This window comes from Mobula birostris, unplaced genomic scaffold, assembly GCF_030028105.1.
Source record: "Mobula birostris isolate sMobBir1 unplaced genomic scaffold, sMobBir1.hap1 scaffold_589, whole genome shotgun sequence".
Lineage (NCBI taxonomy): Eukaryota > Metazoa > Chordata > Chondrichthyes > Myliobatiformes > Myliobatidae > Mobula > Mobula birostris.
Genome location: NW_027278311.1, coordinates 122279 through 148266, shown reverse-complemented (window position 1 = coordinate 148266; position 25988 = coordinate 122279). Strand labels below are relative to the sequence as shown.

The 25988-nt window shown below is 48.7% G+C and overlaps 2 protein-coding genes across 4 annotated transcripts in view; one reads left to right on the top strand and one right to left on the bottom strand.

Annotated features, from left to right (window-relative positions):
- The window catches only part of LOC140193388 (C-type lectin domain family 9 member A-like), a 67061-nt gene extending 65792 nt beyond the window's left edge, over positions 1-1269 (top strand). For all 3 annotated transcript variants that reach the window (XM_072250734.1, XM_072250733.1, XM_072250732.1), the window contains one exon: positions 431-1269. In XM_072250734.1, coding sequence (XP_072106835.1) covers positions 431-629 — 199 coding nt within the window. In that variant the 3' untranslated portion in view covers positions 630-1269. The remainder of the gene's footprint in view (positions 1-430) is intronic.
- LOC140193387 (uncharacterized) overlaps positions 1-25564 on the bottom strand; it is a 137177-nt gene extending 111613 nt beyond the window's left edge. Inside the window, exons 1-2 of the mRNA XM_072250729.1 lie at positions 25456-25564; positions 21432-21866 (exon numbers count right to left, since the gene is read on the bottom strand). Coding sequence (XP_072106830.1) covers positions 21432-21866; positions 25456-25564 — 544 coding nt within the window. The remainder of the gene's footprint in view (positions 1-21431; positions 21867-25455) is intronic.
- Positions 25565-25988: the final 424 nt, after the last annotated feature.

The window sequence follows — 25988 nt, the reverse complement described above, 5'->3', positions numbered from 1 at the left end:
GGGAGAGTGTGGGTCAGTGGGTTAAGTTTGGAGACTGACACAGGGCCGTGAGGAGGGAGTCGGGCAGTGGGATTAGTTTGGAAACTGACACAGATCTGTGGGGAGAGAGTGGGTCAGTGGGATAAATTTGGAGACTGACACAGGGGTGTGTGGAGATTAGGTCAGTGGAATTATTCTGTTGACTGACGCAGGGTTCTCGGGAGAGGGTGGTGCAGTGTGTGAACTGACTTGGGATTGCAGGGGAGAGCGCTGTAGTGGGATTCGTACGGCCAAAAACCCGGGGGGCTGTGGAGAGAGCGTGGTGTCATGGGATTAGTTTAGAAGCTGACAAGGGGCTGTGGAGAGAATGCAGATTAGTGAGATTAGTTTGGTCTCCAGTTGTCGCTGGATCTGTTTTGTCTCTGTTGAAATGTCTGACCCTCTTTGATAGGAATGTGGCCTCTAATCTTCTGTGGAAGATGCTCTATAGACCGCCCATCTGCAGTAAGTGTTATTCGAATTCAAAGAGCTACAATTGCGAAAGTAAATACGGATTCATCTGCGAGAAGTCTGCATATTTATACCCGGATATTCCTGAGGTGATCCAAGGTCTTTGTCAACACCCCGTGGGGCCGGATTTAATCAAATGACTATATCCCACTTCTCCCCATTCAATTTACCCCACTCTCACTCCCCCATCCTTTCATCCCCTCCCACCCTCTCTGCCCTAACAGCTACCCCAATCTCCTCCTCTGCTCGCATCCCCATTCTCCCACACTACTCCCCCTCTCCCCATCTGGACCACTCTTGTCCCCCCCGGGCTCCGCTCCCCACATTTATTCCCCCTTTCCACCCCTCTTCTCTCTCTGTCCCTCTTATCCCCAACTCATTCGGCTTGTCTCCCTCTCTTCTGTCGGTTCCCTCCACCCACTCTCGCCTCAATTCCGTGCACGCTGGCCCTCAGTTCACTAACCCGGGGGAAAAAGACTGTGCACCTTCACCCTATCTGTACCTCTCCTGGCTTCATACCTACGCTCCAAGGAACAAAGTCCGATCCTTCTTGCCTTCTCTCCTTAACTCAGACCCTCGAGTCTTGGCAACATCCTCGTAAATCTCCCTCTGCACTCTTTCCAGCTCAGTGACATCTTTCCTACAGCAGCGCGACCAGAACTGAACACCAAACTCCCAGCGCGGCCTCACCGACCTTTTCTACAACTGCAACGTGGCTTCAGTACGGTGCAAAGATGTAAAATTAACGTAAATTGGGGAATTTAATAAATACTGCAAAAAGGTGAATACCGAGGGAGTGTTTGTGTGTTCAGGGAGCGTTCGCAATCTGATGTCGGAGGGGAAGCAACTGCTTGTAAATTGTTGAGTTTTCCGGCTCCTGTACCCCTTCCCCGATGGTACCGATGAGCACAGGGCATTTCCCAGCGGGAGACGGCCCTCGCTGATGGATGCGGTCTTCCCGAGTCATTCCTCCTGAACATGTCCTCGATGGACGGGAGGGTTGTGCCCGTGATGGTGCCGGCTGAGTCTAGAACCTTCTATGGTCCGTGGCGACCCTCTGCGTTGCAGCCTCCACACCAGGCGGCCATGCGACAAGCCAGAATGATCGACACCCACCGTACATCCCGAGAAAGATGCGAGTCTTCAATGAGAGACCACATCTCCTCACACTCCTAACTCTGTAAGCCCCTTTGTAACGAGAGAGATATGGATGATAGTGAAGGCAATTGCCGAGTAAGGTCCAGAATACACTCCGACTCAGACTCGAAATAAACAAGAGGACAGTGAAGAAATCCAGAGACAAAATCACAAACAGCAGTACTCGAACTGGGTCTCCTACGGTTGAGCACTGAGTGCTCGGCACGAGGCCTTCATGGACAGGCATTCCATGACGCAATGTGGACAGGCAATGATTGGCAGTCTGACTCTTAAAGGGAAGGTGGCAGCTAACCACACTCCGGGGAATTATGTGTTTCCTCCTAGGTGCCAGGGTACGGGATGTCATGATCGTTTCCAGAAAATTCCGAAGGGAGAGGGCCAGCAGCCAGCTGTCTTGATACCAATGACATAAATAGGAAAAGGGAAGAGGTCCTGAAGAGAGATTTCCAGGAGTTAGGAAGGAAGCTGAGAAGCAGGACCTCCAGGGTAGTAAACTCGGGATTGCTACCTGTACCACGTGCCAGCGAGGGCAAGAATAGTAAAATCAGGCAGATGAATGCGTGGCTGAGAGAGTGGTGCAGGGGACATGGCTTCGGATTCTAGGATCATTGGGATCTCTACTGTGGGATGTATGACCTGTTCAAAGAGGACGGTTTGTACCTGAACCCGAAGGGGACCAGTATTCTGGCGGGAAGGTTTAATAGAGCTGTGAGGGAGGGTTTAAACTCATTTGGCAGGGGGACGGGAACCGGAATGATAGAGCAGAGGAAGGGGACACAGAAATAAATCTAAGATAGTGAGCAGTAAAGATGTCAGGAAAGACAGGCAGGTGATGGGGCAAATTTGTAGCCATTGGGATGAGTTGCAGTGCAATAAAGTTGCTGTGAAATCAAAGCAAAGGGTACCAAATATCGCGCATAAGGTGTTATACTTAAATGCACTCAGCATAAGGAATAAAGGGGATGATCTTCTCGTGCCGCTACAGATTGGCAGGTATGATATTGTGGCCATCACTGAGACGTGGCTAAAGGATGCATGTCTCTGGGAGCTGAACGTCCAAGGATACACGGTGTACCGGAAGGATAGGAAGGTAGACACAGGGGGAGGCGTGGCTTTATTGGTAAGAAATGATATTAAATCATTAGAAAGAGGTGATATAAGATCAGAATCATATGGGTTGAGCTGAGAAATCGCAGGGGTAAGAGGACCCTGATGGCAGTTATATACAGGCTTCCAAACAGCTGCAGTAATGTGAGCAACAAATTACAACAGGAAATAGAAAAGGCTTGTCCGAAGGGTAGTGTTATGGTAATTGTGGGGGATTTTAACATGCGAGTGGATTGGGAAAATTAGGTCGGCACTGGATTTCAAGAGAGAGAATTTGTAGAATGTCTGCGAGATGGCTTTTTAGAACAGCTTGTTGTTGAGCCCACTAGGGGATCGGCTGCACTGGATTGGGTATTGTGCAGAGAGATTGAGGTGAAGGAACCCTTAGGAGACAGTGATCATAACATGATTGAGTTCACTGTGAAATTTGAAAAAGAGAAGCTGAAGTCCAATGTGTCGATATTTCAGTGGAGTAAAGGAAATTACAGTGGCATGAGAGAGGAAATGACACAAGATGACTGGAAAGGGACACCAGCGGGAAGGACGGCAGAGCTGCAGTGGCTGGAGTTTATGCGACAAATGAGGAAGGTGCAAGACAGATAGATTCCAAAAAAGAAGAAATTTTCGAATGGGAAAAGGATGCAACCGTGGCTGACAAGAGAAGTCAAAGCCAAAGTTAAAGCAAAGGAGAGGGGATACAAGGAAGCAAAAATTAGTTGGAAGACAGAGGATTGGGAAGTTTTTAAAACCTTAGAAAAGGAAACTAAGAAGTTGTGAATAGAGAAGTTGTGAACTATGAAAGGAAGCTAGCAAATAACATCAAAGAGGATACCAAAGGCTTTTTCAAGTATATAAAGAGTAAAAGACCGGTGAGAGGAGACATAGGACCAATGGAAAATGATGCTGGAGAAATTGTAATGGGAGATAGGGAGATAGTTGAGGAAGAACTGAACGAGTATTTTGCATGTCTTCACTGAGGAAGACATCAGCAGTATACCAGACACTCAAGGGTGTCAGGGAAGAGAAGTGTGCGCAGTCATAATTACGACAGAGAAAGTACTCAGGAAGCTGAATAGTCGGTAAGGGTAGATAAATCTCCCGGACCAGATGGAATGCACCCGCGTGTTCTGAAGGAAATAGCTGTGGAGATTGCGGTGGCATTATCGATGATCTTTCAAAAGTCGATGGATTCTGGCATGGTTCCGGAGGACTGGAAGATTGCAAATGTCACTCCGCTATTTAAGAAGGGGGCAAGGAAGCAAAAGGGAAATTATAGAGCTGTTAACTTGACATCGGTGGTTGGGAAGTTGTTGGAGTCGATTGTCAAGGATGTGGTTAAGGAATACCTGGAGGCATATGACAAGATAGGCAAAAACTCAGCATGATTTCCTTAAAGGAAAATCCTGCCTGACAAACCTATTGCAATTTTTTGAGGAAATTACAAGTGGGCTAGACAAAGGAAATGCAGTGGATGTTGTATATTTGGATTTTCTGAAGGTCTTTGACGAGCTGCCGCACATGAGGCTGCTAAACAAGGTAAGAGACCATAGAAATACGGGAAAGTTAGATACGTGGATAGAGCGTTGGCTGATTGGCAGGAAACAGAGAGTCCGAATAAAAGGATCCCATTCTGGCTGGCTGTCAGTTACCAGAGGTGTTCCGCAGGGGTCCCTGATGGGGCCGCTTCTCTTTACTTTGTACAACAATGATTTGGATTATGGAATAGATGGCTTTGTGGCTAACTTTGCTGATGCTACAAAGGTAGGTGGAGGGGCCCGTAGGGCTGAGGAAACAGAAAGTCTGCAGAGAAACTTGGATAGATTGGAAGAAATGGCAAAGAAGTGGCAAATGAAATACAATGTTAGAAAGTGTATGTTTATGCACTTTGATAGCAGAAATAAACTGGCAGACAATTATTTAAATGTGGATAGAATTCAAACTTGTGAGATGCCATGGGACTTGGGAGTCCTCGTGCAGGATACTCTGAAGGTGAACCTCCAGGTTGAGTCGGTGGTGAAGAAGGCGAATGCAATGTTGGCATTCATTTCTAGAGGAATAGAGTATAGCAGCAGGGATGTGATGTTGAGGCTCTATAAGGCGCTGGTGAGACCTCACTTGGAGCACTGTGGGCAGTTTTGGTCTCCTTATTTAAGAAAGGATGTGCTGACGTTGGAGAGGGTACAGAGAAGATTCACTGGAATGATTCCAGGAATGAGAAGTTTAACATATGAGGAACGTTTGTCCGCTTGTGGACTGTATTCCTTGGAGTTTAAAAGAATGAGGGGAGACCTCATAGAAACATCTGGAATGTTGAAAGGCATGGACAGAGTGGATGCGGCAAAGTTGTTTCCCATGATGGGGGAGTCTAGGATGAGAGGGCATGACTTAAGGATTGAAGGGCGCCGATTCAGAACAGAGATGTGATTTTGTTTTAGCCAGAGGGTGGTGAATCTATGGAATTTGTTGCCACGGGCGGCAGAGGAGGCGAAGTCATCGGGTGTATTTAAGGCAGAGATAATAGGTATCTGAGTAGCCAGGGCATCAAAGGTTATGGTGAGAAGGCGGGGTGTGGGACTAAATGGAAGAATGGATCAGCTCATGATAAAATGGCGGAGCAGACTCGATGGGCTGATTGGTCGACTTCTGCTCCTTTGTCTTATGGTCTTATCGTCTTATGGTCTTTCAGTGTCGCTTTGAAGACGATGTTCGTTGTGTGTCTTGTTCACTGTCTATGCCGTCTGTAAACTGCTCGTTTCCTTTATTTGCGATAAATTCTCAAGATCCTTGTTCTTCCCAACTCCCTGCTCTTCCCACCTGATGAGCTTAAATCAGACTCTGCTCTTTGTACAGAGCAGAAAACATAAATCACACAACAGAACAGAGTCTTCGGCCCAAAGTTTGTGCCGAAGTTTGTGTTTCCTTCTGCCGACACAATGTCCATCTCTCTCCATTCTCTGCATAGTCATGCTTGTTAAAGATCCACTTGAACGCTTCTATGAATCTCCCTCCAACACCAGCGCTGGTAACACGTTCCAATCACAAAGCCATCTCCGTTAAAAAAAAACTTGCCAAACTCATCTCCTTTGAACCTACTCTCTCTCACCTTAATCCGGGCCCTCCGGCGTTTGACGTTTTCACCCTGGGGGTAAAAGATACACGCTATCTGGTCTATCTGAGTCTCGATTTGATGTGAACCTGAATACGAAACTGAACCCGAGGTCAGACCTATCCATTTCCCTAATTACCTCGTATCTAATAGTATTACCATCACTGGATGCAAAGCGGTCCCCTACACCAATCTCTGCCCCTGCCTTCTCCTATTCGGTCAGATGAGATCAAGTATTGCACTCTCTCGTTGGGACTTTCTACCTATTATGAAGGTAACTTTCATGAAAACATTTGACAAACTATCCCACTACTCCTTTCACAGTCTGAGAGTCACAGTCAATACCTAGAAACTTAAAATCACCCACTGTCACGACCTTATATTTATTGCAACTGTCTGCGATATCTGCACAGATTTGTTTCGCTGACCCCCCGGGAATGTTCGGTGGTGGATAATGTAGCCCCATGTACGAGTTCATACATTTCTTAATCCTTAGTTCCACCTTTAAAGCCTCACCTAGACGAGTTCTCCAGTCTGTCGGAACTTAGCACCCCCGTCATATTTCCAACGACTTGTAAAGCAGCCCCACGCCCTAAAATGTTTCCGCATTAGCACGACAGAAAAAAAAAAAGTGGCAAATCGGAATATCGAGCAAACGGACCTGGCCTTCTTCAAACTAACTCTCACTAACGGCTAAAATATCATGCCTCCAGTCGTTGGCCCCTGCACTGAGCTCATCTGCCTTTCGTACAACACTTCCTGCATTGAAATGTACTCAGCTCAGAACATGAGTCCCGGCAGGATCAACCCTTTGCTTTCTGACTTTGTCTGAGGTCTTGACAATATCTACCCCAACAACCACTCTACTGTCTGTTAAGGCATTTTGGTTTTCATCCCCCTGAAGCTCCAGATTAAACACCGCCACTCCCACTTTCTAATAGCAAACTTTCCCTCTGGGATATTAGTTCCACTCCAGTTCCGGTGTAAACAGAGAGAGCTGCTCGCTGGCAGAGGACATGAAGGAGCTGCACGACGTGGGGGCGGAGTGGCGCAGCCTGTAGTCTGTGCTGCCCCCTAGTGTTCACACGGCAGAAGTCAAGCTCTGTTGTAGATTACGGTGGGATTCAAAGGGCTCAGGGCCCGAAGTAGGTAGGAGATCTTGTGGATAGTGTGGTGGGCTGGCAGAGGTTACAGTGGGACATTGATAGGATGCAAAACTGGGCTGAGAAGTGGCAGATGGAGTTTAACCTAGATAAGTATGAAGTGGTTCTTTTTGGTATTTCAAATATGATGGCAGAATATCGTATTAATTCTAAGACTCTTGGCAGTACGGAAGATCAGAAGGATCTTGGGGTCCGAGTCCACAACGTCCAAAGAAGCTGCGCAGTTTGACTCTGTGGTAAAGAAGGCATACAGTGTATTCGCCTTCATCAATCGTGGAATTGAATTTAGGAGCCGAGAGGTAATGTTGCAGCTATATAGGACACTGGTCAGACCCCATTTGGAGTAATGTGCTCAGTTCTGGTCGCCTCACTATAGGAAGGATGTGGAAACTATAGAAATGGTGCAGAGGAGGTTTACAAGGATGTTGCTTGGATTGGGGAGCATGCTTCATGAGAATAGTTTGAGTGAACTCGGTCTTTTCTCCTTGGAGCGACGGAGGATGAGAGGTGACCTGATAGAGGTGTATAAGATGAGGAGAGGCATTGATCGTGTGGATAGTCTGAGGCTTTTTCCCAGGGCTGAACTGGTAGCCAAAAGCGGACACAGGTTTAAGGTGCTGGGGAGTAGGTACAGAGGAGATGTCAGGGGTAAGTTTTTTTAAGAAGAGAGTGGTGAGTGCATGAAATGAGCTGCCGGCAACGGTGATGGAGGCGGGTACGATAGGGCCTTGTAGGAGACTTTTGGATAGGTGTATGTGCTTAGAAAAATAAAGGGCTGTAGGGAAGCTTGGTAATTTTTCAGGTAGAGACATCTTCGGCACAAATTTGTTGGGCGAAGGACCTGTATTGTCTATGTTTCTATGTTACTATATATAAGTGCACGCACGCGCGCCTCTGTGTGTGTGAGTGTGTGTGTGTCTGTGTGTGTATGTTTGTGTGTGTGTGAGTGTGTGTGTGAGTGTGTGTGTGTGTGAGTGTGTGTGTGTGTGAGTGTGTGTGAGTGTGTGAGTGTGTGTGTGAGTGTGTGTGTGAGTGTGTCTGTGTGTGTCTGTGTGTGTCTGTGAGTGTGTGTGTGTGTGTGTGAGTGTGTGTGTGTGTGTGTGTGAGTGTGTGTGTGTGTGTGAGTGTGTGTGTGAGTGTGTGTGTGTGAGTGTGTGTGAGTGTGTGAGTGTGTGTGTGAGTGTGTGTGTGAGTGTGTCTGTGTGTGTCTGTGTGTGTCTGTGTGTGTGTGTGTGTGTGTGTGTGTGTGTGTGTGTGTGTGTGTGTGTGAGTGTGTGTGTGTGTGTGTGAGTGTGTGTGTCTGTGAGTGTGTGTGTGTGTGTGTGTGTGTGTGTGAGTGTGTGTGTGTGTGAGTGTGTGTGTCTGTGTGTGTGTGTGTGTGAGTGTGTGTGTGTGTGAGTGTGTGTGTGTGTGTCTGTGTGTGTCTGTGAGTGTGTGTGTGTGTGTGTGTGTGTGTGTGTGTGTGTGAGTGGGTGAGTGTGTGTGTGTGTGTGAGTGTGTGTGTGTGAGTGTGTGTGTGAGTGTGTGTGTGAGTGTGTGTGTGTCTGTGTGTGTGTGAGTGTGTGTGTGTGAGTGTGTGTGTGTGATGTCTGTGTGTCTGTGTGAGTGTGTGTGAGTGTGTGTGAGTGTGTGTGTCTGTGTGTGTGTGTGTGAGAGAGTGTGTGTGTGTGTGTGAGTGTGTGTGTGAGTGTGTGTGTGTGAGTGTGTGTGTGTGTGTGTCTGTGTGTGTGTGTGTGTGAGTGTGTGAGTGTGTGTGTGAGTGTGTGTGTCTGTGTGTTAGTGTGTGTGTGTATGTGAGTGTGTGTGTGTGAGTGTGAGTGTGTGTGTGTCTGTGTGTCTGTGTCTCTGTGTGAGTGTGTGTGTGTGTTAGTGTGTGTGTGTATGTGAGTGTGTGTGTGTGTGTGTGTGAGTGTGTGAGTGTGTGTGTGTGTGTGTGAGTGTGAGTGTGTGTGTGTCTGTGTGTCTGTGTGTCTGTGTGTGTGTCTGTGTGTTAGTGTGTGTGTGTGTGTGTATGTGAGTGTGTGTGTGTGTGTGTGTGTGAGTGTGTGAGTGTGTGTGTGTGTGTGTGTGTGTGTGTGTACATTTTTCGTGAATGTCCTTTGCAGGTATGCCTCATGCGTTTGCTATCTTTCTATCATATACATGTGATGTGTGCCTTGTGCCTTGTATGACTGTTGGTATTGTGTTTTCCGGGTTGGCTTCATAATGGGTATTCTTGTATGAGAGAATTGCTTTAACTGAATTGAACTGAAATATAATGAAATCTCTTGAGATCGCACTTTCCTTGGAAGAGAGCCCAGCGAGCCAGGGATCTGAAGAACTTGTTTCGACTCCAACTTCTTAGCCACGTGTTAAACTGAATGTTCTTTCAATTTCTGGCCACACCTGCACATTCATAACTATGCAGAACTGACTTCCACTTCCTACCGATATTACTAGTACCGATAACGACCACATACCATCGAAGAATCTCATTCTCGTCCACTGAACCGGTTTTCTCTTCCTCTAACAACGAAAGCTCTATAGCAACAACTCGGCACACTTCCACCTTCCCATGCCCTATTCCCTGCTGACCCACAGAACCACACTCAGTGCCAGAGACTTGACCGGTGAGACTTTCTTCTGCCTGGTCATTTGCACCTCTCTCTTCCCATCCAGAAGTATCCAAAGCGGTATACCTGTTATTGAGCGGGTTGGCCACAAGGGGTCTCTGCACTGGATCTAGCTGTTTAACCTCTTTCCCCTTCCTGTCGGTCACCCAGTTTCCTGTATCCTACACTGTGGGTGTAAATACCTCTCTATGTGTCCTCCCTACCACCCTCTCAGCTTCCCGAGTGATCCCGAGTTCATCCAGTTCCAGTTCCAACTCTGTAACGCAGAGTGTTAGAAGGAGCAGCTGGATGACCTTCTTACAGGTGAAGTTGTCAGGGACTCTGGAGGTCTCCATGTCTTCCCACATCCTGTATTCAACTCTACAGCAAGCCATTGCAACTGCTCTAACTGTGTATTTATGGAGAAGGAAACAGTAAATTAACTGAAACCATAGAAACCATAAAAAACTACAGCACAGAAACAGGCCTTTTGGCCCTTCTTGGCTGTGCCGAACCATTTTCTGCCTAGTCCCACTGACCTACACACGGACCATATCCCTCCATACACCTTCCATCCATGTACCTGTCCAATTTATTCTTAAATGTTAAAAAAGAACCCGCATTTACCACCTCGTCTGGCAGCTAATTCCACACTCCCACCACTCTCTGTGTGAAGAAGTCCCCCCTAATGTTCCCTTTAAACTTCCCCCCCCCTCACCCTTAACCCATGTCCTCTGTTTTTTTTCTCCCCTTACCTCAGTGGAAAAAAGCCTGCTTGAATTCACTCTATCTATACCCATCATAATTTTATATACCTCTATCAAATCTCCCCTCATTCTTCTACGCTCCAGGGAATAAAGTCCCACCCTATCCAACCTTTCTCTGTAAATAACTTTCTCAAGTCCCGGCAACATCCTTGTAAACCTTTTCTGCACTCTTTCAACCTTATTTATATCCTTCCTGTAATTTGGTGACCAAAACTGAACACAATACTCCAGATTCGGCCTCACCAATGCCTTATACAACCTCATCACAACATTCCAGCTCTTATACTCAATACTTTGATTAATAAAGGCCAATGTACCAAAAGCTCTCTTTACGACCCTATCTACCTGTGACGCCACTTTTAGGGAATTTTGTATCTGTATTCCCAGATCCCTCTGTTCCACTGCACTCCTCAGTGCCTTACCATTAACCCTGTATGTTCTACCTTGGTTTGTCCTTCCAACGTGCAATACCTCACACTTGTCTGTATTAAACTCCATCTGCCATTTTTCAGCCCATTTTTCCAGCTGGTCCAAGTCCCTCTGCAGGCTCTGAAAACCTTCCTCACTGTCCACTACACCTCCAATCTTTGTATCATCAGCAAATTTGCTGCTCCAATTTACCACATTATCATCCAGATCATTGATATAGATGACAAATAACAATGGACCCAGCACTGATCCCCGTGGCACACCACTAGTCACAGGCTCCACTCAGAGAAGCAATTCTCTACTACCACTCTTTGGCTTCTTCCATTGAGCCAATGTCTAATCCAATTTACCACCTCTCCAGGTATACCAAGCGACTGAATTTTCCTAACTAACCTCCCATGCGGGACCTTGTCAAAGGCCTTACTGAAGTCCATGTAGACAACATCCACTGCCTTCCCTTCATCCACTTTCCTGGTAACCTCCTCGAAAACTCCAATAGATTGGTCAAACATGACCTACCACGCACAAAGCCATGTTGACTCTCCCTAATAAGTCCTTGTCTATCCAAATGCTTGTAATTCCTGTCTCTCAGTACTCCCTAAAATAAGTTACCCACTACCGACGTCAAACCTACCAGCCTATAATTTCCCGGATTACTTTTCGATCCTTTTTTAAACAGCGGATCAACATGAGCCACTCTCAAATCCCCCGGCAGCTCACCCGTAGACACCGACATTTTAAATATATCTGCCAGAGCCCCTGCAATTTCAACACTAGACTCCTTCAAGAACTGAGGGAACACCCTGTCAGGTCCTGGGGATTTATCCACTTTAATTTGCCTCAAGATAACAAGCACCTCCTCCTTTTCAATCTGTACAGTTTCCATGATCTCACTACTTGTTTCCCTTAATTCCATAGACTTCATGCCAGTTTTGTTAGTAAATACAGACGCAAAACATCTTTTAAGGTCTCCCCCATTTCTTTTGGTTCCGCACATAGCCGACCACTCTGATCTTCAAGAGGACCAATTTTATCCCTTACAAACCCTTTACTCTTAATATACCTGTAAAAGCTCTTTGGATTATCCTTCACTTTGTGTGTCTTCTTTTAGCCCTCCTGATTTCCTTTTTTAAGTATTTCCTTGCACTTTTATACTCCTCAAACACCTTACTTACTCCCATGCTTTCTATACGTGTCATACAACTCTCTCTTCTTCTTTGTGAGAGTTACTATATCCCTTGCGAACCAAGGTTCCTTATTCCTATTCACTTTGCCTTTAATCCTGACAGGAACATACAAGCTCTGCACTCTCAAAATTTCTCCTTTGAAGGCTTCCCTCTTGCCGATCACATCCTTGCCAGAGAACAACCTGTCATAATCCATGCTTTTTAGATCCTTTCTCATATCTTCAAATTTGAACTTCTTCCAGTTCAGAGCCTCAACCCTAGCACCAGATCTATCCTTGTCCATTATCAAGTTGAAACTAACGGTGTTATGATCACTGGAACCAAAGTGCTCCCCTAAACACACTTCCGTCACTTGCCCTACCTCGTTTCCTAACAGGAGATGCAATATTGCATCCATTCTGGTTGGTACCTCTATATATTGGTTTAGAAAACTTTCCTGAACACATTTTACAAACTCTAAACCATTTAGGTCCCTAACAGTATGGGAGCCCCAATCAATATACGGAAAATTAATATCCCCTACCACCACAACTTTATGTTTATGTTCTATACGTCTTGAAATGAATGCCAACATTGCATTCGCCCTCTTCACCACCGACTCAACCTGGAGGTTAACTTTTAAGCTAATCTTGCACAAACACTCCCAAGCCCCTTTGCATTTATGCAATTTGAAATCTCTCGCCATCTAAGTAATCGACTGTCAGTTTATTTCTTCCACACAAATGCATGACCATACACTTTCCCACTCGAGTGGGACCAGTGTGGCGAGTGCTGTTGGAACAACCCACATCAGACACGTCAGTAAAATAATCTTCCACATCCAACATCTTCTCCATTTATAGCGAGAGGATTCGAGTACAGGAGCAGGGAGGTACTACTGCAGTTGTACAAGGCCTTGGTGAGACCACACCTGGAGTATTGTGTGCAGTTTTGGTCCCCTAATCTGAGGAAAGACATCCTTGCCATAGAGGGAGTACAGAGAAGGTTCACCAGATTGATTCCTGGGATGGCAGGACTTTCATATGAAGAAAGACTGGATGAACTGGGCTTGTACTCGTTGGAATTTAGAAGATTGAGGGGGGCTCTGATTGAAACGTATAAGATCCTAAAGGGATTGGACAGGCTAGATGCAGGAAGATTGTTCCCGATGTTGGGGAAGTCCAGAACAAGGAGTCACAGCTTGAGGATAGAGGGGAAGCCTTTTAGGACCGAGATTAGGAAAAACTTCTTCACGCAGAGGGTGGTGAATCTGTGGAATTCTCTGCCACAGGAAACAGTTGAGGCCAGTTCATTGGCTATATTTAAGAGGGAGTTAGACATGGCCCTTGTGGCTACGGGGATCAGGGGGTATGGAGGGAAGGCTGGGGCGGTGTTCTGAGTTGGATGATCAGCCATGATCATAATAAATGGCGGTGCAGGCTCGAAGGGCCGAATGGCCTACTCCTGCACCTATTTTCTATGTTTCTATCTCCTCTTCTCCAACATGCAGGTATCGGGGAGTCCCTAAAGTTGAATGTCTCCGCGGTCCACATCTCCTCTATTGCAGGTAATTTCTCCCCGGCTTGCCACAGGTCCAGGTGACTTAGGTCTCTGAGCGTTTTGAGCATCTTCTCCCTTGTGGTAGGTACTGTTCAGAGTTCTCTTCCTTCAGACACTACAACATCAGGAATAATGCCCTAGTCTTCCACAGTGAAGACAGATGTAAAATGCTCATTTAGTCATCAGCCATCTCCTTGTCCCCCGTTATTATTCCCCTGACCTCATTTTCTAGCGGTCCTCTATCCACTCTCATTTCCCTTCCATTTTGAACATTCTTGGAAAAATAAACTTTTACTCCCCCCTTTGATATTGTTTGCTAGCTTGCTTTCATATCTCATTTTTTCCCGTCTATTTTTTTCAGTTGCAATCTGTAGGTTTTTATAAACTTCCTAATCCCCTGTCTTCCCACTTTTTTTTTTGTTTTGCTGTATGCCGTTTCTTTTGCTTTTACAATGGCTTTCACTTCCCTTGTCATCCGCCGTTGTACTATTTTGCCGTTTGAGTATTTCTTCATTTTTGGAATACACGTGTCCTGCACCTTCTTCATTTTCCCTAGAAACGCACGCCATTCCAGTACCTCTGTAATTTCCTTTGTTCCTCTGAAGTACTGCTACATCAGATTTTGCTTCGCCCTGTCAGAGCTCACGTTTTTGGGTGTCAGCAACTCAGAGGGTCTACAGTGGGCCCAACTCATTCATGCAAGCACGAAGAAGTTGCCATAGTTTCGACGGAACAGTGGCAGGCATCGAAATTTCGGCACGTCCATTCCCTGGAGTGTGGTTCACTGTCCCTTTCCCTATTGGACTCAGACTGGCTATTATTTCCTGTAACACTCCTGCATGCAATGTGTGTCGTCAAAGGACTTGTGCCGAGCACTCGGTGCTCAACTGTAAGAGATCTATTTCTAGTAATACTGTTTGTGATTTTATCTTTGGATTTCGTTGCTGTCGTCTTGTTTATTTCGAGTTTGTGTCTGAATGTATTCCAGACCCAACCCTGTACTTTCCTTCACCACCTCCTATACTCCTCTCGTTACAGATGGGATTCCGACGTCAGGTGTTTGATAAGAATTTGCCTTTCATTGAAGAGTACCGAATGTTCACAGATGATCGTTGGAAGCTGAGGTGGAGTTTAGAACACACAGGGTCGCCAGAGGGTACAGAGGGCTCTAGATTTATCACGGGCACCACCAACCCCACCGTCAAGGGCCTATTCAAGATGCAATGCCTCGAGGCGGCGACATCCATCACTCAGGGCCATCACCACCCGGGACAAGCTCCTTGCTCATTACTACCATTGGGAGCCTGGAGCCCCAACGATTCAGCAACACCTCTTTCTCCTGCACCATCGCATTTCCGTTGTCCGACACCACCTCCATATTTGTTTTGCGGTGTTTATTGCTTTTTTATAATTTACATTAATTTTACTTCCTTGCGCAATACTCTTGGGGCAAAAGAACAAATCTCGGGGCTTATAAGTCACAGATAATTAATTAGTTCCTGATTCTGTTGGAAAAGATGCGAGAGGGATAGAGAGGATATTCGACACGCTGGCCTTCATCAGTCAGGACACTGAGTACGGGAGTCGGAGGTCACGTCCCAGTTGTACGAGACGTCGGTGAGGCCGCACTTGGAGTACGGTGTTCGGATTTGGTCGCCCTGCTGTAGGAAAGATGCCGCTGAGCTGGGAAGAGTGCAGAGGAAGATTTACGAGGATAATACCGGGACAGAGGTACTAAGTTATGAACAGGAATGGGGGTTAATCAGGATCTTATGCCTTGGAGTGTAGAGGTGACAGAGCAGAGGTGTGTAGAACCACGAGGGGCACAGACAGCAGCGCCTTTTTCAACAGAATTGCGGTATGGAGAACCAGAAAACAAAGCATTGAGGGAGAATAGATGAAGAAAGAGGAGGAGAGTGAATGGGTAAGATAGGTGGAGAGGGTTGGGCGAGAGAGGGGTAGAGAGGGAATAGAGAAACTAGGGAGAGAGATGGGGAAGATTGAGAGAGAGTGAGGGAAGGAGGAAATGAGGAGCGAAGACGGAGAGAGAGATTGGAGGAACGGGGGCTAAGAGAGGGTAACATGGCAAATCAGAGTGCGAGAGAAAGAGAGAGGGCATTAGGATGGTGGCGCCCGGCAAGAGGGACGGGTGAGTGCGAGTGCGGGAGTGAGTGGAAGGACAAAGAGGGGGCTGTCACTTTGTCCAAGTGGGACAGCGCCCGGCTTTTGACAGAGATCCTGGAACTTTCCAGGAATATCCGGGCACAAAGGTGCTGGCTTCTCACAGACGAAACGGTGGTGATAATTATTGCAGCGGGTTAGACCCTGCCGGATTTACATTCCGTGCACTCGTACTTTCTAAAGGTCACCGTGTGCTCGGCCTTAGAGGCACTTTCCTGTTAAAGAGGAGGAATCAATTTCAGGACGGAGTACTTAAATCTGTGCCAGTCCAGAAAGTGTTCCCACTGTCCCACCGTCACCCCAGGGACTTGAGTCTGTCCCCATATTAATCCCACTGTCCCCACCGTCACCCCAGGGACTTGAGTCTGTCCCCATATTAATCCCACTGTCCCACCGTCACCCCAGGGACTGAGTCTGTCCCCATATTAATCCCACTGTCCCACCGTCACCCCAGGGACTTGAGTCCTGTCCCCATATTAATCCCACTGTCCACCGTCACCCCAGGGACTTGAGTCTGTCCCATATTAATCCCACTGTCCCACCGTCACCCCAGGGACTTGAGTCTGTCCCCATATTAATCCCACTGTCCCACCGTCACCCCAGGGACTTGAGTCTGTCCCCATATTAATCCCACTGTCCCACCGTCACCCCAGGGACTTGAGTCTGTCCCCATATTAATCCCACTGTCCCACCGTCACCCCAGGGACTTGAGTCTGTCCCCATATTAATCCCACTGTCCCACCGTCACCCCAGGGACTTGAGTCTGTCCCCATATTAATCCCACTGTCCTCACCGTCACCCCAGGGACTTGAGTCTGTCCCCATATTAATCCCACTGTCCCACCGTCACCCCCAGGGACTTGAGTCTGTCCCCCATATTAATCCCACTGTCCCACCGTCACCCCAGGGACTTGAGTCTGTCCCCCATATTAATCCCACTGTCCCACCGTCACCCCAGGGACTTGAGTCTGTCCCCCATATTAATCCCACTGTCCCACCGTCACCCCAGGGACTTGAGTCTGTCCCCATATTAATCCCACTGTCCCACCGTCACCCCAGGGACTTGAGTCTGTCCCCATATTAATCCCACTGTCCCACCGTCACCCAGGGACTTGAGTCTGTCCCCATATTAATCCCACTGTCCCACCGTCACCCCCAGGGACTTGAGTCTGTCCCATATAATCCCACTGTCCCACCGTCACCCCAGGGACTTGAGTCTGTCCCATATTAATCCCACTGTCCCACCGTCACCCCAGGGACTTGAGTCCTGTCCCCATATTAATCCCCACTGCCCCACCGTCACCCCAGGGACTTGAGTCCTGTCCCCATATTAATCCCACTGTCCCACCGTCACCCCAGGGACTTGAGTCTGTCCCCATACTAATCCCACTGCCCACTCTCTCCTCACAGCCCGTGTCAGTCTCCAGACTAACCCCACTGCCCACTCTCTCCTCACAGCCCGTGTCAGTCTCCAGACTAAACAAACTGCCCATACTCTCCTCACAGCCCGTTGTCAGTCTCCAGACTAATCCCACTGCCCACTCTCTCCTCACAGCCCGTGTCAGTCTCCAGATTAAACCCACTGCCCCACTCTCTCCTCACAGCCCGTGTCAGTATCCAGACTAACCCACTGCCCACTCTCTCCTCACAGCCTGTGTCAGTCTCCAGACTAAACAAACTGCCCATACTCTCCTCACAGACCGTGTCAGTCTCCAGATTAAACCCACTGCCCACTCTCTCCTCACAGCCGTGTCAGTCTCCAGACTAAACCACTGCCCACTCTCTCCTCACAGCCCGTGTCAGTCTCCAGACTAACAAACTGCCCATACTCTCCTCACAGCCTGTGTCAGTCTCCAGACTAAACAAACTGCCCATACTCTCCTCACAGCCTGTGTCAGTCTCCAGACTAATCCCACTGCCCACTCTCTCCTCACAGCCCGTGTCAGTCTCCAGATTAAACCCACTGCCCACTCTCTCCTCACAGCCCGTGTCAGTCTCCAGACTAAACAAACTGCCCACTCTCTCCTCACAGCCCGTGTCAGTATCCAGACTAAACCCACTGCCACTCTCTCCTCACAGCCCGTGTCAGTCTCCAGACTAAACCCACTGCCCACTCTCTCCTCACAGCCCGTGTCAGTATCCAGACTAAACCCACTGCCCACTCTCTCCTCACAAGCCCGTGTCAGTCTCCAGACTAAGCCCACTGCCCACTCTCTCCTCACAGACCGTGTCAGTCTCCAGATTAAACCACTGCCCACTCTCTCCTCACAGCCCGTGGTCAGTCTTCCAGACTAAACAACCAATCCACTAAACCCTGCCCACTCTCTCCTCACAGCCCGTGTCAGTATCCAGACTAAACCCACTGCCCACTCTCTCCTCACAGCCCGTGTCAGTCTCCAGACTAACCCACTGCCACTCTCACCTCATCCCTCCCCACTCACAGCCCGTGTCAGTATCCAGACTAACCCACTGCCCACTCTCTCCTCACAGACCGTGTCAGTCTCCAGACTAAACCCACTGCCCACTCTCTCCTCACAGCCCGTGTCAGTCTCCAGACTAAACCCACTGCCCACTCTCTCCTCACAGACCGTGTCAGTCTCCAGACTAAACCCACTGCCCACTCTCTCCTCACAGCCCGTGTCAGTCTCCAGACTAACCCACTGCCCACTCTCTCCTCACAGCCCGTGTCAGTCTCCAGACTAAACCCACTGCCCACTCTCTCCTCACAGCCCGTGTCAGTCTCCAGACTAAACAAACTGCCCACTCTCTCCTCACAGCCCGTGTCAGTATCCAGACTAAACCCACTGCCCACTCTCTCCTCACAGCCCGTGTCAGTCTCCAGACTAAACCCACTGCCCACTCTCTCCTCACAGCCCGTGTCCAGTACTCCAGACTAAAACCCACTGCCCACTCTCTCCTCACAGCCCGTGTCAGTCTCCAGACTAAACGAAACTGCCCACTCTCTCCTCACAGCCCCTCTCCTCACAGCCCGTGTCAGTCTCCAGACTAAACAAACTGCCCACTCTCTCCTCACAGCCCGTGTCAGTATCCAGACTAAACCCACTGCCCACTCTCTCCTCACAGCCCGTGTCAGTCTCCAGACTAAACCCACTGCCCACTCTCTCCTCACAGCCCGTGTCAGTATCCAGACTAACCCACTGCCCACTCTCTCCTCACAGACCGTGTCAGTCTCCAGACTAAACCCACTGCCCACTCTCTCCTCACAGCCCGTGTCAGTCTCCAGACTAAACCCACTGCCCACTCTCTCCTCACAGCCCGTGTCAGTCTCCAGACTAAACCCACTGCCCACTCTCTCCTCACAGCCCGTGTCAGTATCCAGACTAACCCACTGCCCACTCTGTCCCCACAGCCCGTGTAAGTCATCAAACAATTCCTCGTGCTCTGCGCTCTCCTCCACAAGGATCTGACGGTCCACAGTCTAATCCCGCTGACCGGTTGACTCCCTGCAGCATTGTATCACAGTCCAACCTAATTCCACTGACCTTCTGTCGGTTCAAAGACCTCCACGACCCAAAAGCTCACCCGCTATTGCATTTTCCAATCCAGTATGTTCCATGTAATCCTTGTTGATCGTGGAGAGCGTTGTAAACAAAATACTGTGAATTTAAATTCCTCTCATTAATGCCTGAGGACCAACACAAGTTAAGGAGTGTCACGCTCTGTCTAACCGCGTGGTTGCGTGATCGGACAGTGTGGAGGGGGATACACTCTGTGTCTGACCATGGGAGTGTGTGATGGGACGGTGTGGAGGGAGATTCACTCTGTGGCTGACCCCGGGAGTGTGTGATGGGACGGTGTGGAGGGAGATTCACTCTGTGGCTGACCCCGGGAGTGTGTGATGGGACGGTGTGGAGGGAGATTCACTCTGTGCCTGACCCCGGGAGTGTGTGATGAGACGGTGTGGAGTGGGCTTCTTTCTGTCTCTAACACCGGGTGCGTGTGCGATAGGACGGTGTGGAGAGAGCTTTACTCTGGTGTAGGTGTACCGTCAATTTCACACATACCTCTTCCTCTGTTGCATATATTTCAAAAAGCTTTGAACAGGAGTTTGAACAAAGTTGCTTTGCCACATCGTAAGATCTTTCAAATTGGACCTTCATATCTGATCCAGTCCTGGGAACACTCTGGCTCTGCAATTCAGGAACAAGGAACAGTGAATCTCCCACCATATCTTCCAGTACACCCACTAGAAATCAGGCACAGAATGTCGCTCTGTCCGCACCGTCCCATCACACATTCCCGCGGTCAGACACAGAGTGAATCTCCCTCCGCACCGTCCCATCACACATTCCCGCGGTCAGACACAGAGTGAATCTCCCTCCGCACCGTCCCATCACACATTCCCGCGGTCAGACACAGAGTGAATCTCCCTCCACACCGTCCCATCACTCATTCCCGGGGTCAGACACAGAGTGAACCTCCCTCCACACCGTCCCATCACACACTCCCTGGGTCAGACACACAGAGTGAATCTCCCTCCACACCGTCCCATCACATCCTTCAGGAGTCAGACACACAGAGTGAATCTCCTTCCACACCGTCCCATCACACCCTTCAGGGGTCAGACACAGAGTGAATCTCCCTCCGCACCGTCCCATCACACATTCCCGCGGTCAGACACAGAGTGAATCTCCCTCCGCACCGTCCCATCACACATTCCCGCGGTCAGACACAGAGTGAATCTCCCTCCACACCGTCCGATCACTCATTCCCGGGGTCAAACACAGAGTGAACCTCCCTCCACACCGTCCCATCACACACTCCCTGGGTCAGACACACAGAGTGAATCTCCCTCCACACCGTCCCATCACATCCTTCAGGAGTCAGACACACAGAGTGAATCTCCTTCCACACCGTCCCATCACACCCTTCAGGGGTCAGACACAGAGTGAATCTCCCTCCGCACCGTCCCATCACACATTCCCGCGGTCAGACACAGAGTGAATCTCCCTCCGCACCGTCCCATCACACATTCCCGCGGTCAGACACAGAGTGAATCTCCCTCCACACCGTCCCATCACTCATTCCCGGGGTCAGACACAGAGTGAACCTCCCTCCACACCGTCCCATCACACACTCCCTGGGTCAGACACACAGAGTGAATCTCCCTCCACACCGTCCCATCACATCCTTCAGGAGTCAGACACACAGAGTGAATCTCCTTCCACACCGTCCCATCACACCCTTCAGGGGTCAGACACAGAGTGAATCTCCCTCCACACTATTACGCCACTCATATTCGGGGATCAGAGCTTCTCCGCTCTCCTATCGAATGCAGAGTGAAGCTCCTCCTGTGCAGCGACAACATTGCACTCCCGGGTCCAGACAGTAGGTGTCGCTCTCGTCACACCGTCCCTTCACGCACTTGCCGGCATCAGGCACAAGGTGTCGCTCCTGCTACACCGTCCATTCACGCACTTGCTGGGATCAGATACTAGGCGTCGCTCCCGCTGCACCGTCCATTCACGCACTTGCCGGCATCAGGCACAAGGTGTCGCTCCCGCTACACCGTCCATTCACGCACCTGCCGGGATCAGACACTAGGTGTCGCTTGCGCTACACCGTCCGTTCACGCACTTGCCGGGTATCGCCGCACGTCTCATCGTACAGTCCCGATATCAGCCCCAGACTACAGCCTCCCCTCCCATCTCTGCCTTGTGATTAGTAGCGCGGGAAGTGTGGATGTTATCTCACCCTTTCTACTGGACAGCAGTTGGCAGATTTCAGCCTTGGTTTCGTTGAGAGCTCCGTACTTTATTTCGAGGTGTCTGAAGTTGTCAAGGAGATGGGTTTGCATTTGGCGCTGATCAGAGAGATTGCTGCTCAGGACGGAGAGGTTGCTTTCCAGGACTAACACCTTGTTTTCAAGGGTGGAGTGGTTGCTCTCGAGAACAAATAACTTGCTTTCGAGGACGGAGACGTTGTTGTCGAGGGCCGAAACATTCTTGAGACAGGTCCTCAGGGAGAGATCCAGGCGTGAATTCTCGGTTGTCCTGTATTCAAGGGTTGAGTTCAGCTCGTCGTTTTGCAGTCGGCGTTGGCGCTGGGTCCTGTTCATCTCCTGATATTCTTCCAGAAGTCTCTGGTACTTTTGATCGGAGGCGATCAGAGACTGACAGATCTGTAACACTGAGAGAGGTCGTGAAGGGGATGTCATTGTCACGGTGAATCGTCTGTCAGTGCTACAGTGAGCGGTGTGTCGGTATCACGTTAAGGGGTGTGACTGGGAATAAAAGGATCCTTTTCTGTCGGCTGCCAGTGACTAGTTCTGTTCCGCGGGGTCGGTGTTGAAACAACTTCTTTTTATGCCGTATATTAATGATTTAAATGATGGAATAGATGGCTGTTGCCAAGTTTGCAGATCATATGAAGATTGGTGGAGGGGCTGGTCGTGTTGAGGAAACGGGTAGGATGCAGAACGACTTAGACAGATTTAGAGAAAGGGCAAGAAATTGGCAAATGAAATATAATGTTGGGAAATGCCCGGTCATGCACTTTGGCAGTAGAAATAAATGTGCGGACTATTTTCTAAATGTGGAGAAAACCCAGGAATCTGAGATGCAGAGGGACTTGGGAGTCCTTGTGCAGAACACCCTGAAGGATAACTGAAGGTCGAGTCGGTGGTGAGGAAGGTAAATTCAATGTTAGTATTCATTTCTAGAGGTCTGGAATACGAGGGTAGGGATGTCATTGTGAGGCTTTATAAGGCACAGGAGAGGCCTCACCTTGAGTATTGTGAACAGTTGCGGGCCCCTTATCTTAGAAAAGATGTGCAGGCATTGGAGAGGGTACACAGGGGGTTCGCAAGGGTGATTCAGCGAATGGATGGTTTATCATACGAGGATGGTTTGATGGAGCTGGTCTGTACTCTGTGGAAATTAGAAGAATAAGGGGGGATCTCATTAAAACCTTTCGAATGTTGAAAGGCCTGGACAGGGTCGCTGTGGAAAGGATGTTTCCCCTGGTGGGGCAGTCTAGGACAAAAGAGCACAGCCTCAGGACAGAGGGTCGCCCTTTCAAAGCAGTTTTGTGGAGAAATTTCTATATCTGGATGGTGGTGAATTTGTGGAGTTTGTTACCGCAGCCAGCCGTGGAGGCCACGTTGTTGGATGTATTGAAGGCAGAGATTGATAGGTTCTTGATTGGTGCGGAGCTTCGATGGTCACGCTGAGGAGCCTGTAGGTGTCACAGTGAGTGCGTCTCAGTGTCACGGTGAAGGGTGTGTCGGTGTCACTGTGAGGTGTGTTTCGGAGCCGAATTGATACAGCTTCTCTGGGAGAGATTCGGCTGGGAAATCTCAGATATCTTGGATTCGAAGGTTGAAGTTTACTCATGGACTTGTGGTCGACATTGGGGTTGGGTCCTGTTCATCTCCTGATAGTCATCCCTAAGGGGTTTGTCGTTTCGGTCGGAGGTGATCTGAGATGGTGTAGGATGTTTGGCGTTCACAGTGTGTCAGCGACACGCTACTGAGCGGGTCACGGAGGGTGGTGCGTCAGTGTCACAGTGAGGCGTGTGCTGGTGGCACAGTGAGGGGCGTCGGCGCCACCGTGCGGTACGTGTCTGAGACAGGCTGAGGGGATTAACAGGGTATCAGCGAGTTTTTTGTTGGTGTCACGATGGGGGCTGCGTCAGTGTGGCAGTGATAGTTTATTCCCTGTCACAGCGAGTCGGAGTTTCAGTGAGAGACGCGTAGCTGTCACTGTTGTAGGTGTTTTTTGATCCATGTGAGAGGTGTACCGAGTCACATCGCGATGTATCTCTATGTCACGGTGTCGGGATCACAGTGCGAGATTTGACGTGTTGCAGTGAGAGACTCGTCGGTATCATAGTGTCCAGTGGTTTGATGTTGCAGTGGAAAACATGTCGACGTCGCTGTGAGTGGCGTGTCTGTGTCAAGGACCATTTGACGTTTAAAAAAGGATCGAAAAGTAATCCGGGAAATTATAGGCCGGTGAGTTTAACATCAGTAGTAGGTAAGTTATTGGAGAGAGTACTAAAAGACAGAATCTACAAGCATTTGGATAGACAGGGGCTTATTAGGGAGAGTCAACATGGCTTTGTGCGTGGTAGGTCATGTTTGACCTATCTGTTGGAGTTTTTCGAGGAGGTTACCAGGAAAGTGGATGAAGGGCAGGCAGTGGATATTGTCTACATGGACTTCAGTAAGGCCTTTGGCAAGGTCCCGCATGGGAGATCAGTTAGGAAAATTCAGTCGCTAGGGATACATGGAGAATGGTAAATTGGATTAGACATTGGCTCGATGGAAGAAGCCAGAGAGTGGTGGTAGAGAATTGCTTCTCTGAGTGGAGGCCTGTGACTAGTGGTGTGCCAGAGGGATCAGAGCTGGGTCCATTGTTATTTGTCATCTATATCAATGATCTGGATGATAATGTGGTAAATTGGATCAGCAAGTTTACTGATGATACAAAGATTGGTGATGTAGTAAGCAGTGAGGAAGGTTTTCAGAGCCTGCAGAGGGATTTGGACCAGCCGGAAAAATGGGCTGAAAAATGGCAGATGGAGTTTAATACTGACAAGTGTGAGGTATTGCACGTTGGAAGGACAAACCAACGTAGAACATACAGGGTTAATGGTAAGGCACTGAGGAATGCAGTGGAACAGAGGGATCTGGGAATACAGATACAAAATTCCCTAAAAGTGGCGTCACAGGTAGATAGGGTCGTAAAGAGAGCTTTTGGTACATTGGCCTTTATTAATCAGAGTATTGAGTATAAGAGCTGGAATGTTATGATGAGGTTGTATAAGGCATTGGTGTGGCCGAATCTGGAGTATTGTGTTCAGTTTTGGTCACCAAATTACAGGAAGGATATAAATAAGGTTGAAAGAGTGAAGAGAAGGTTTACAAGGATGTTGCCGGGACTTGAGAAACTCAGTTACAGAGAAAGGTTGAATAGGTTAGGACTTTATTCCCTGGAGCGTAGAAGAATGAGGGGAGATTTAATAGAAGTATATAAAATTATGATAGGTATAGATAGAGTGAATGCAAGCAGGCTTTTTCCACTGAGGCAAGGCGAGAAAAAAAAAAAACCAGAGGACATGGGTTAAGGGTGAGGGGGGAAAAGTTTAAAGGGAACATTAGGGGGGGCTTGTTCACACAGAGAGTGGTGGGAGTATGGAATGAGCTGCCAGACGAGGTGGTAAATGCGGGTTCTTTTTAACATTTAAGAATAAATTGGACACATGCATGGATGGGAGGTGTATGGAGGGATATGGTCCGTGTGCAGGTCAGTGGGACTAGGCAGAAAATGGTTCGGCACAGCCAAGAAGGGCCGAAGGGCCTGTTTCTGTGCTGTAGTTTCTATGGTTCTATGGACACGGTGGATGTGTCAGTGTCACAGTATGTTTAGCGTTGTTCTCACAGTCAGAAGGAGTGGGTGACACTCTGACGGGCTTGTCGGTGTCACGGTGAGGGATTTGTCTTTGTGACGGTGACTGTTATGTCGGTGTTTCGGTGGAGTAGCTGTTACTGTCAGGATGAGAGATGAGACTGTTTCAAAGTGATGAACACGTCTGTGTCACAGTGAGGGATGTGTCCACGTCACAGTGCGTGACGTGTCGGTGCCACGCCGAGGGTCGTGACAGTGTTACCGTGAATCGTTACTACATTATGTTGTGTGTTGACATCAGGTTGAGTGATATAACAGTATCATATTCTCTGTGGTTTGGTCGTTCTAAAAACCGTTGTTCAACTCACCATGAATCCTCCAGCAGATACCCGTGAGAAAGAGGGTCGCTGCTAAAACGCAGGTTAGCCATATGCTTGAATCTATTCTGTGTCTCCTTGTGGGTCGTTCACTGCCCATGTTTTCTGTGGAAAAATCGTTCCGTGCCTTTGTTAATCCATCGTCACATTCCCTGATCTACGCCACCCCTGCTCTTCCGACCCTCTGAGTTCAAATCACTCTCTTCCGCTCATGCAGAGCAGCGAGCGTAAATCACAGAACATTACAGAACCTTCGGCCCAAATTATTTGCTAGACCAATAATAATTTATACCTAAATCGTTTTTACGTGTACAATGTCCAATTCCTCCAATCCCTGCAATTCCACGTGTCCGTCAAGGTGCCAATTAAACGCCTCCATGTTATCGCCTTCACCACCACCTCTGGTAGCACTTTCCAGTTAGCCACGCTCTCTGTGTAAACAAATTCCTGCCTCTCATATCTCCCATAAAGATATACCCTCTCACCTTCCACTCCGTGGTATTATACATTTCTCTCTGGGGAAG